This window comes from Leuciscus leuciscus (assembly GCF_965113295.1).
Source record: "Leuciscus leuciscus genome assembly, chromosome: 20".
Lineage (NCBI taxonomy): Eukaryota > Metazoa > Chordata > Actinopteri > Cypriniformes > Leuciscidae > Leuciscus > Leuciscus leuciscus.
The window spans coordinates 30,278,145-30,291,219 of NC_138744.1; the positions used below are offsets into that span (position 1 = coordinate 30,278,145).

The 13,075-nt window shown below is 38.8% G+C and overlaps 1 protein-coding gene across 6 annotated transcripts in view; it reads left to right on the forward strand.

Moving 5' to 3' along the window:
• The window catches only part of celf3b (cugbp, Elav-like family member 3b), a 53,082-nt gene that overhangs the window by 6,606 nt on the left and 33,401 nt on the right, over positions 1 to 13,075 (forward strand). For all 6 annotated transcript variants that reach the window (XM_082150395.1, XM_082150399.1, XM_082150397.1 and 3 more), the window contains exon 3: positions 2,484 to 2,566. In XM_082150395.1, the coding sequence (XP_082006521.1) occupies positions 2,484 to 2,566 (83 nt within the window). The remainder of the gene's footprint in view (positions 1 to 2,483; positions 2,567 to 13,075) is intronic.

Below are 13,075 nucleotides of genomic sequence, written 5' to 3' on the forward strand. Positions count from 1 at the left end.
TAAAAAACCCAGAAATAAGTTTTTATAATCTGTCGACCCCTAAAAACGAGCGTTTAAGGACACAAAAGTGGGTGCAGGCTGGAACGAATGGGTAAATTGGGAACCTGACACTCGGTATGCACTAAAAAATGCATTAAACATTTTGTCACTGGTAAGTCACATATCCAAATGTCAGTTTTATATATAATATATTTTTGTAAGCTAAGCTATACTGTCGCCGATTACGTTCCCTGCTCCAGTGGACGTAGTTCTCAGAGTAATATGACACCTTGCGCTCTGTTTCAATTGCCTGTATCCACTTTTGTGTCCTTGGCTTAAATGCTTGTTTTTTGGGGTCGACAGATTATAAAAACTTATTTCTGGGTTTTTTAGCTTGTTTGCTGTAGACCTTGTCACATAGCAGCTTTTCGACATTGTTTTGTTTTTTGTTATAAGTCAGAAATGACAAGGAGGCAGCCTCTCGCAATGCAAAGTCAATCGAGACGATTGGATTGTTTTCCCCCCGGTGTGGGCGTGGCCAAAATACGCTCTGTCTCTATAACGTGGATATTACGTCATTGACAGGCGACAATGACCAGGGATGAGCCATTATTTAAAATTTGAATTTCTCTGAAATTAAAAATCTTTGGGAACTTTTGGGATATTGTAAGTACACAACTGCAGAAAATATATCACACTGTGCAAGCGATTTTTGGATATTTTATTACAAAAATCTTACATATTGTCCCTTTAATGTGGCGTCATCAATGTGACGGATCACTATGGCACCTCAGTTTAAGCAGCAGCGCGCGCAGAGAACTGAAGATATTTTGAAAGATACAGTAACTACTGAAACGTATTATAACTCGTGTAATCGCTCAATCAGTGTTTAACGGCGGAAAGACATCAGTAAAACAGCTTGTAAACAATGTCACATTTACCTCAGGCAAGTCATTCAGTGTCCACAGCTTAGTCAGCTAATGAAATGAACTCTTTCGCTAAGCACTATATTAGCCTACATATTCTTTATATTTTACTTAACATGTTAGTGATGTCTTGATTATTTAGTATGTTTAAAATATCTGTCATGAAAATGATTATATTTCAACAACGATTTGGAGTAAAAACATAATTTTACAATTACATTTAGAAGTTAATGCAATAACTGTGCAGTTTACAGTTTGTTATTTGAGTTGATTATTATATCTAAAAAATAAATAGCAACTGAATTTAGGCTAATAGTTATTCTATTAAAGGCTCTGTTGTTAACCTTTAATATTACAGTAATGTGCAAGTAAGGGCCCCCTATATAGATTGAAGATATTTTAGATCTGCTGTACAGCAGAAACTAACTTAGTTGCATTATTTTCACTGTAAAGCTGCTTTGAAACAATCTGTATTGTAAAAAGCACTTTATAAATAAAGGTGACATGACTTGACTTGACATGACTTGACAAGAGAAATTTTTTTTATCCTTAAGAAACTAATTAATTTAAGGACAGAGACACAATTTGTTCATTAAACCACTTTAAAAAAAAAAAAAAGCAAATTTATTTCTAGTTTTCTCCCGCCTGCTGTACCGAACCATGACGTCAAAATCCGAGGTACGTACCGAACCCTCAGTTTTGTACCGTTACATTTAATTTAAGATGAAGTACTAAAATAAAATTAAAAACAAACATTTAATAAAAAGACATTTATAAAAAACAGAAAGTAATAAAAATTTCAAAAACGCATGAAAAACTCATTAAAACTCATTAAAATACATCACATGTCCCCACAGAGACAAGGATTTCGGATACTGTGTAATGTAGGGTTCACCAGGATACATTACTCACACACACAGTTCTATAGAGGTGTTTGTTGCGCTGCTCATGTTTGCATGCGCTCATATACTCTACTACTCTACTCTATACGTCAGGTTTTCAATCAGAGAAATGGAGGCATAAGCTGCTGCTGCCTGCTTACTTTGTAGCTGTGTGTGTGTGTGTGTGTGTGTGTGTGTGTGTGTGTGTGTGTGTGTGTGTGTGTGTGTGTGTGTGTGTGTGTGTGTGTGTGTGTGTGTGTGTGTGTGTGTGTGTGTGTGTGTGTGTGTGTGTGTGTGTGTGTGTGTGTGTGTGTGTGTGGTAAGCTATCCCAGAAGGCTCACTGGGAAAATGTAATGAGTGTGAAATTACATTTCTGTCACTCCTCATGTGTAATGATGCTGAATATTTATGATTCTATAAAAAGTACAGAATGAAATAAAAAGTTGATTCGAAACTGAATTTCAATTTAAAATGAAGGTCATTGCTTAAAATAAGTTAATATAATGAATAATATATTAATATAATTGATAACAACTACAACAACAACAATAATAATATTATTATTATTATTATATAATATATTTCAAAATATAATAATTTCATGAATGAAAATGATGTTTATTTATATTTATTTTTAAAAAAACATTGCGAATATAAAATGTCAATAAATAGTAACAGTCTGTCCTTCTGTTTTAGGATGTGCCTTTCTGACGTATTGTGCACGGGAGTCAGCCGTTAAAGCACAAAGTGCTCTTCATGAACAGAAAACCCTGCCAGGGGTAAGTCCTTTCTCTCTCTCTCTCTCTCTCTCTCTCTCTCTCTCTCTCTCTCTCTCTCTCTCTCTCTCTCTCTCTGTGTGTGTGTAGAGGGCATGACAGGGGTCTTGCAGTGTTTTATCCCCTTTCATGATCTGCCATCTCTGAGTATGTGTGTGTGTCCTGGACACACAGCAAGACTCGTCTCATCTCAGAGAGTGTGTGTGTGTGTGCCATCTGGATTATGACGAGCTGTATGTAGCCATGGAGATTATTTGGATTAATCCCCACACCTTTTCAAGCTGCAGACTCTCAGAAATATAGCAATAAAATGTAAACATGGTGCAGAGCAGAGCCTGAGGGTGGCTGTTTGTCACAGAACGGGATTGGAAGAGTAATCACAATGGGATGGAGGGTTGGTGGGGTGCAAATGCAGTAATTAATCCTATTACCAGCGTGACACAAGGCTGACCTTTCGTTGAAGATCACTCCAACAATCTTCTCTATCCCGTTCTCCGCCCCCTTCTGCTGTCAGTCCTTCCATCTGACAGTCTTTGTATGGATAGTTACATACTTTCTTCTTTTTCTTTGGTCTCTTCCCCCTGTTGTTACCGTTCTAGTCATTTCTCAAACTCTGTCCCTGTCCCCCTATTCTTTTTTTGTTTTTTTTTCCTTTTGAATTTGCATGTTTTTGTCTTCATCTCTGTCCTATTATGCACACCAACTCAAAATATATGTGATATTAAATTATATATGTGATATTGGTCCTATAGTTTATCAGATTTTATATTGGAATATAGGCTATCTCTGCCGTATTGATGGCTGGGGGTGACAGATGGCCCTTTCTGTGCATCACTGAAGCACAAACACTGGTTTAATTTCAGCTGAGAAAGAAAAGACAATGGGCAATAACTGAGGGTAGCCTAAGACAGACGTTATACAACTTGCATCTTTTCCTTTCATCCTTGCTTTTTCCTGTCCATCCCCTTTAGCCCCTTTCACACAGAGATTCCGGAAAATACATGGATAATGTGTCCTGGGATTTGTCCTGGGATTGTTTGATTTTAGTTCATTCACACTGCCAGTGATTTTCCGGAATCTGTCAGTGCGCCCACACACATAAAGATCCCGTAAAGACACGTGATGTCAGGATGTGATAACTCCTGTCAGATGTCAGTTCTGCTGGTAACTCCTCTTCGTCATCTCTACACGAAGACGAGTTCATACTCCCCAGTAGCGCCACTGGATTTGCCGAGTGGCTCGTTCCCCAAATGCTGTTGCATAGGTTGTAGAAAGGCCTGTGCGATGACACGTGCGTCATCACTACGACACACCCCTTCCGGCATTGGTCCTGGCTTTTGTTCACACAGGGCGCGTTCCGGGACTGATCCCGGCAATGTTACTAGGTACCCATCCCGGCATCGATCCCGGCATCAGTCCGGGACGTGTTTGTGTTCACACTGGATCAACGCACTGTGTGAAAAGGGGCTTTTGTCTCTGTCTCTTCATTCCCCTCTATCTTTTGTGCAAATGTTGAAGCATCATATTAGTGAGGAGTGTGTTTGTGTTTATGTGTGTGTCGTGGCCTCGCTCTCCTCTGGGAAGTGCTATTATGAGCAGTTCACTTTGTAATGCTTCTGTGGTGTAACTCAGAGAATATGTGTGTGTGTGTTTGTGTGTGGGTTTTCTCCACAACAGTACATTTGCGGTGTGTTTAGTAGTTCACTTTGGTCAGCAGTACTGATGATAACAATCTCTCTGGATGCAGTTCTGGGTGTATATATATATCACTGGTACATTACATGCTCTGTGTGTATGTTTTAAGAGTAAAGGCCAATTCATACAAAGAACAATATCTATAAAGATAACTATAGCGTCCACATCAACGTATAATAACTGTAACAATAACTATGACGATGACTAAATGAATGTCCACACCAATGGACAATTACTGTAACAATGACTATACCAATAACTATAACGATAACTGTAATTATAGCTATAATGATAACTATTGTACCATCCACACCAATAGATGATAACTATTATTATACCTATAAAGATAACTATAGCGATAACTATTAGCATCCACACCAACAAACGATAACGTTATGTTTATTATAAGCATGCGCTGCCACTTACAATGTTCAATCTCTTTAAAGTTGAATGGATTCTGATTGGCTGTCAATGTTTTTTATCATTCATCAGCTTGAAATATTGTTCTGATATCATTCCTCAGTACCGTTATCATTATAGCTGTGGTGTGGACTTCGCTGTTCTCATAGAATTAGAGTGATAATAAACTTATGTATAGTTATACATTTACTATTTAACTCACTTTTAAACATTTGATTTAAAACTGCTTATAAATTATAATAAATTATGTTTTTTGAAAATGTAAAAATGCAGAAAGTTTCCTTTCTAGGGAACTCAACGCTGCTTCATGGGGTTGACGCAATGGGAACGTATCCAGGCCTGACCGGTTGTGTTTTACTTGCTCAATATATTATAGTGCTTTTATATATATTGGAGTTTTAATTGGTGTACATGTTGTCTTAGCCATCTTTTTTTGTGTGTGTATGTCTTTAAATGACCATGGGTACAGGGGCGTGTCTAGAAGGGGGGCACGGGGTGGCACCTGCCCCCCCTGTAATATGATTGCCCCCCCCTGGTGCCCCCCCAACATCATTGGGCTAGATTTACTGTCAACATGACAATGCCCAACGCCATTGGATCAGAGCGCTGTCAATCACTGATTGATTTGCGATTCGCAAAGCTGAATCACTGGTCCGCATTTTTCAAACAGGAGAGAGAGACACCTCTGACATGTCACTGTTTATGGTATACACACTCAATTACAGTATATATTTTGAAATATCGCACCGTATGTTAGTGTGCAAGGACCTTAACGTTAGATTAGCTAACGTAACTTCGTCAGACTAACGTTACTGAATAGAGAGGACTTGTCAGTGTTATTCAGCGGCAGCGCACTCCATCACATAAATATAAAAGAGATATACTACTTTATGTTGTTTTAAAGACTAAAGGCACAATAATATTTGTCCAAAAAAAGCCATGGCATGGTTTTTGTTTTTTATTTATTAGAAAATAATTTTGTGGTCCAATAAATGAAGTGCCACATTTAATACCATCTATATTAGGGCACAGGGCATTGCAAATATTCTGAAATCGTGCTTAATGTTTTCTAAACAAGTATTTATTTCCAGTTGAATTTTCTGATTTCCCATGGGCCCCCACTCACTGGTTCTTGGTCCCCCCTGTGCCCCCCATTTATAAAATCCTGGAATCGCCCCTGCATGGGTATATAAATGATAGGATGTGGACAGCATAAAGGAGGCAGCATGTCAAACAAACGGGTTCGCTAACCCAACAACCAAATGGTGATCACCAAAAAGCTGGATTGAAGAGTTACTTTTAAAGACTTAACTTTCCAGCAAACCACATAACTCTTTATTGGATTATCACTACATTTGGATTGCATATACACCGGTGGACACTTACACATTGGGACTGGCAATACTCTTGGCTGCATGGTTTCTTATGGACTGTTTTATGGTGTGGTGAAAACGGACTCTACTTTTAACAACTTAAGTTATTCTAGTATTATACTACAGGGCCGTTGAATGCTTGTATCTGATTGGTTGACGAATGTTCTAAGGTGTGCAATTGTTTTCAGGGAAACGCACGGCTAAAGTAGTTCCAGGCAGGTCTTGACCGCATTACAGTTCCATATCACTTCGCGTAGTTAACTGTAATAACGGAAAATTCATAACAAGAAAAAAAATTACAGACAATTTAGATTTTCCGGAAGTAAATTTGAATATTTATGGTGAACATGAACATTTTAACAACTGGGCGACGGCAGTATTGGATAACCCAGATGAAAAAAACAAATAAACGGAAGAGGACATCAAAAGCAGCAGGCAACAACAAAATACATAAAACAATCAGCGAAGAACAGCTAGACAGACTCGAGGGCGAAAAACATGAAGAAAACACCAAAAAAACAACAGCTTGGGCTGTCAATGTGTTTAACGAATGACTTAAAGGTCCAATATGTAACAGTTTTGTAATAAAATTTCCGGAAATAACTTGCACAGTGTGATATATTTCCTCCAGTTGTGTACTTACAATATCTCAAAAGTCTCCAAAGATTTTTTATTTCAGAGAAATTCCGATTTTAAATAACTGTCCGTCCCGGAAAAGAAATGTCGCCTCTCAGTGACGCAATGTCCGCGCTATCCTTTTTTTCCGGTGTGGACCATGTGATATTCCACCACTTTTTGGAAAAACGAGTCCAAAAAGACGTATAATAGGTGGATCTGGCAACACGGAGGCTGCACCCGCGCCCTCACTCACAACACGCTCTCAAGCCCCGTTCACTGTTCTAGCTTCTGGCAGCGACATGAATCTTTCTGTCTTTCTTTAACTGTGCTTATTAACAACTTATAAAATCGTCCATCATATGGAGTTGCACAGGCGGAAATCGCGAGGGGGTCGGTAAAAATATCATTAAAAGCATGTGTAAAATTAATTACATAATATATACTTTATATAGGCCTAAATGTTTGTGAAAGTACTAGTAAAACAATACAAATGCAAAATATGATTAGAAACATTTTGAGTCCCCCTCCGTTGCCTCACAGTGGTTTTGTCCTGGCTCGTGATTATAGCTGTTATGGATCACGATTACTCTTTGGCGAGTATTGAAGTGCCAACAAAACGAAAGCGTCCATATTCGGATACACGCAGACTGTGTGACAAACGGAGGAATAAAACCCGGATAAATATCGGCCAGGCGTTTTCGAGATGGAGAGAGCTGCGCGACAATCTTGGACTTGACAGAGACTCTGCTCTCGCGAGTGTATTGATAGCAGGGCTGGACTGGCCATTGGGCATACCGGGCATATGCCCGGTGGGCCGACGTGCTTTTTGGGCCGATACATCTCATACTCATACATATTTTTTCTTTTTTTTCTTTTTTTTTTCTTTTTTTTTAACGGCCCATAAAATGTGTACATCGGCGGCCCATTCGTTTTGTTTTGTTTTGCTTAAAGGGATAGTTCACTTTGAAATTAAATTTTGGTATGTTTTAGCTTACCTCAAGGGCATCCAAGATGTAGGTGTCTTTTTTTCCGCAGTAGTTTCAATTTTGATATTTTTAGGTCAAACCGTTCTTGTCTGTCAGTCATATAATGCAGGTCTATGGTCACCACCTCAAAGAGCATGCACAGAGTCCAAATTAAAACAATTCCCCGTCGTCCAAATTAAACAATTCCCCATCGTAAGTACACATTGATGGCCTAAGACACGAAACGAGCGGTTTGTGTGAGAAAACGAACAGTATTTATATCATTTTTACCTCTTGTACACAGCCACGTCCAAGTGATCTGAGAGCGCGGGCGGGTATAGATATATACAATAGAAGTCGCCTTGGCTACGGCAGTTAATTGGAACGAAACCGTAGCCAAGGCGACTTCTATTGTATATATCTACACCCACCACATGCCTGTAATAATATAGCATAACATTTCCCGTTCCTTGCAGTTCATTAATTATGATGACATAAAATAATACGATCAGACATACAGGTAATACAAAAACGAATAAATTACCTCATCCGTGATCATGATTCATTAATTCCATTTAGATACATCGCTAGATAGTGAAAACACATTAAAAACGACATCTCCCATCGTCACCTCCTTCATAGCGTCATCAAGCTTCGCCTTTGTTATTGTTGGAAACTGCGCCCTCTTGTGGTAAAAAAAATATTACATATTGGAGCTTTAAACCCATTGCTCTCATGTTGGCTTAGGAAGCCTGCTCTGTGGCCACTGTGGTCAACCTGGCTCAGAGCATATTATGTGGCATGTCTAGTTCTGAGGAATTAGATTTGCACCGGGTTGAAGAGTTGCTTGTGAGCTACGTCTCCCCTGGCACTGCATCCTCTTTGAAGGCTCCCTCCTTGCCTATGGGAATGGAGCTAGTCCGTTCGGCTCTCAAGGCAGCAAAATCCACTGTGATGAAGGAGCTCCACTCTCGCTTGTCTCTTTTCTTGAGAGATGAGAGTGAAATATCTGCACCTCATGGTTCAGGCCCTGTGCTGATGAGGCAGTGTGGCGGCTTCAATCGAGGGATTGCACATGGACCTCCCTGCTAAGGTAGGGAACGAGTAGTTGTGGTGAGATGATGTGACCCCTTAATTTTTGGTTGCTCTCCTAATTTTTGCATTTTTTGGTTGGTTTCTGGAGGTTTATTAGTAAATTGCTGAGGAAGAAGCTTACTAAATTAGTGGTCGCAGTGAGATGATGTGACCCCTTCACTCTTTAGCTGTTCTGCTGTGAAACAACCACTTTTCAGATGGAGTGGTCTTTGTGAGATGATGCGACCCCTTTATTTGTGGTTGACTGGAGGCATTAATCAGTTGGCCTTGCAGTAAACATAGCAACTGTTGATGGGATGGCTGTGATGGAGATCTGAGCAGGGCTATCACTAGAATCAGGTGACCGCTCTCTCTACCACCTGTAGGCCTATAGCGCATCTGTAAGCTGTGCATGACAGTCAGAAATATATGTCAGTTTCAGCATGCTCTTCATAATGTAGTGGAGCAGAGAGTAATAAAAAAGGCACGCCAGGACACTTACATCTCAATAATAAAGGTATTGAGTATCTTTATTCTTTCCCTGGATACAGAGCAGACGAATGTAGGGTTTGAGCAGGGTTATGCTCCCTTATGTTATGGTTGCTTTCTGTAACGAGTTTACAAGTAATAGAGTGAGCTCTGTAGAGTTTGTACTCCGGATTCCTCTGCTGTTTAGTCTATGAATAAGCATATTACTGGGACATAGTGGTGACTATGTTGGTGGATTGCCTTAGACAGCTCTGCTCCTGAGCTATAGCAGGTGCCTGTCCTCCTCTCTGGACTTGGTCTACCTGTGTCTAATTCTGGGCTTGGCCGTAGAGTTGTTATACCCTTTGTTGTTATGCCCGTTAATACGCACAGGTGCTCCATGTGACGTCATACTATTGCCGTCAGCCAATCAAGATCGGCGTATTCTACATGTGCTTCAGACACCAGTCACGCCTGGATGCGTTTCCATAGCATCAACAACACCGTGACACAGCGTCTTGTTTCCTTCTCAGAGAACCGGGGTTTACATTATTTAACCCCTAAGGCATTTTCTGTGATGGGAAGATTTATGGGTAGGGTAAGGGTTTGGGGAAGAATATACAGTTTGTACAATTTAAAAATCATTATGTCTGTGGAAAGTCCCCATAAAACATGAAAACCCAACATGTGTACAGGATTGGCTATACTTGTGAGGGCCAAATGTCCTAATTTATATAGTAAAATATTATGACAACCGACTAGTGAGGACATTTTACTGTGGGTTATAAGGCTTAGTCTTTATACATGTTTTTGCACATGTTTTTTTGCAACTAACAGTTGGGTTAGGCCATAGAAGATATCATTAATCTAATTTAAAATCAATGGAAGTCTAAGCAATGTCCTCACTTATGTATTGAAACAAACGTGTGTGTGTGTGTGTGTGTGTGTGTGTGTGTGTGTGTGTGTGTGTGTGTGTGTGTGTGTGTGTGTGTGTGTGTGTGTGTGTGTGTGTGTGTGTGGTGGAGCATGTTTATGTTTTTATGAAGGCATATATCACTTGCTAATTAGACTTTGGGTGTGTGTGTAGTGGTAAGGACATAAATCACAAACACATTAGACTAAATGTAATTAGTGGCCATTTAAGCACACACACACACACACACACACACACACACACACACACACACACACACACACACATTGGGTTTCCATGTTTTATGGGGATTTCCATAGATATAATGATTTTCATACTGTATATTTTCCCCTACCCCTAAACTTAGAAACCCATCACAGAAAATGTTTTGCATTTTCATAAAAAATAAAATGAAATAAATAAATCTCTTAGCATGATTTATATGCTGTTTTCCTCATGTGGACCAAATATGTCCCTGCCTACAAGGACAAGGATTTTGAATATTACCATCATTGTGGGGACATTTTTGTCCTATAACTTAGGACATACCCGAACCACACACACACTCACTGCTTATAGAAAACAACTTGTATGCACTATTAAATCCTCAAATTAGTAATATTCTTGGCAGACACTTTCTTCCTGAAGTGACTAAGGCGGTGTCTCTTCGAGTGGAAAGATGAGGAGACTCATATCACTGCTCGCAGTGACTGTACTGGGACATATACAGTCTGATAATGGACTGTAATGGATTGTGGGTAGCGAGGGGGTGGGGCAGAGGCTGTGCTGTAACAGAACACAGAAACAGTGACATGAATTCAAAGGCAGCAGCTGCTGGCAGCTAATGTAGAGTCCAGAGCAAAGCCAAGAGGATTTCTAGAGGTCATGCAGCTGAGTTTGGGATGGGTTATGTAGTGAATTCTGATTGAGCAATGATATAGTTATCTAGTACTGTTATACAATCTAGAGCTTGGCATAAAAAGGCAGATTACTAGCTGTCAGTTTAGTCTTTTAAGTTTGTGTTGTTAATTCTTTAAAAAACGTAAGAAAAGTTTAACACATTTAGGACTAATCATGCTCCCTAATTAGAGGTCTGCACAGGCTTTAAACTGAAGCCCAAACCTGAACACGAAATCCGTCACTGTTGAGATGTACTACCTATATTCTTGCTACCATAAGCCAAGACAGCTTTATAAGACCTAGGCTACACGGCACGCAACCGCTGAGCTTTTTATTGGTTGAAACGAGAAGATCATCTCGTAGAAGGTTTGGTGCTCTTCGCGTGGCAGTCAAAATTTACCAATTTTTTTTTATTTCAATGAAATAAATGTATTATATTTTAGTTTGATAATGTATTTTATTGAATATTTTGTATTTTTAGTGGATTTTATGGTACTATGTTATATTTATGCTTTAGTTATAATCCATTTATTCACTTTTTAAGCATAGGCCTGAAAATTTAATTTCCAACTTAAACTATAAATCTTGAATAATTTAGAGGACAGTCTTAAGTTTGATCTCTTTTTAAAGACGACACTTGGCAAATTATTGCTGAAGTGAAATAAGTGGGAAAAAGTGAACTTAAAAAAAGTGATAGAATTTTATGTTTATTGTTATGAAAAATGCACAAAAATACTATTTAAAAATTTTATTTAAAATTATATTTAAAAAATCACGTTTTATTCTAAATCTAAACAAGTTGTGTTCCAAATTTGAGCTTGATATCTCATAAAATGATATTTTGTTTGGCCGCAATACCAAATATTTTCACTGGATAAATTTCGTCTCCCATTCATTTCCAATGCACTCATTTTTGACCACGAGGAGCACAAGTGTGACTATTTTTTTCAGAACCACTTAACCTTTTTGAATCATGTCCCCGATTTTTGTGTGTGTGTGTGTGTTCACATAGCAAGTGGCAAAAACTTTTTCCAAGCTCCGTACCATTCCGATTAAGTAAAAAGAAAAAAGAAAATAAAACTTGTTTGATCAAAAATTACCAAAGAGCACCAGAGGGTGAAATAGACACATCAAGTGGGAAAAAATGTGCATGATTCAGAGAGACACACAGAGGCAGCAACAAGGCTATTTGACTTGCTATCGTGCTTCAATTAATTAATAAAGTTTGCACTCATTCATTTATTATATCTTACAATGTTTTAAACATTTCAATACACATAAAAAATAGATATCCTTGAAGATACTGTTCACTATAGACCTTATGCGCCAGAGAAACGAGGGCGCCGCCCTCTTTAGAATATTGTCTTTGAACTTCTGTTTTTGCGGTCGCTCTGCATATTTCTATGGCATTGCTGTCCAGGAGTAATTCGCTTTTGAAGTGGATTTACTTAATGTAAAGTTAACGAAAGCTATCATGAGGACTGTAATGTTTAAAGCAGATGTCTTAAGAAATGTCAGTCGACCGGGAAGATTTTAAAACGAGCCGTTCATTAATAAACACGCAAAATCGCTGTGAAAATACAGACCGGAAGTCAAAAGACAACGAGCGCAGCGCTGAAAAGGGGCGGGGCTATTAGCAAATCAAAAAAATATATTTTTTTCATACCTCCTGGAGAACTACTAAGAACTACTACAGGTTCATAATTAATGTGAATCATGCATATAATGTATAATTATTCTTAAGTTAAAGGTACAATATGTAAGAATTTTGCATTAAAATATCCCAAAATCTCAAGGCCAGTGTTATATATTTTGTTAAGTTGATTACTTACAATATCCCAAATGTTTCCAACTATTTTTAAATAATGAGAAAATTGCGATTTTAACCAAGGAAACGGGGCGTTAGAGCAAGGGTGAGCTGGGAGTCGCCAGTCAATTGCGTCATATCCGCGTTACCCTCGGTTTCTGCTCGTACTGCGTGGAGTCCTGGACAAATGCGGAAGTTGTTGTTGTAGCGTCTATCAAGCAACAAACGTTAGCTTGTTTCGTGCAGTCGTTATGGGACACAATTATTATTTACTGATTG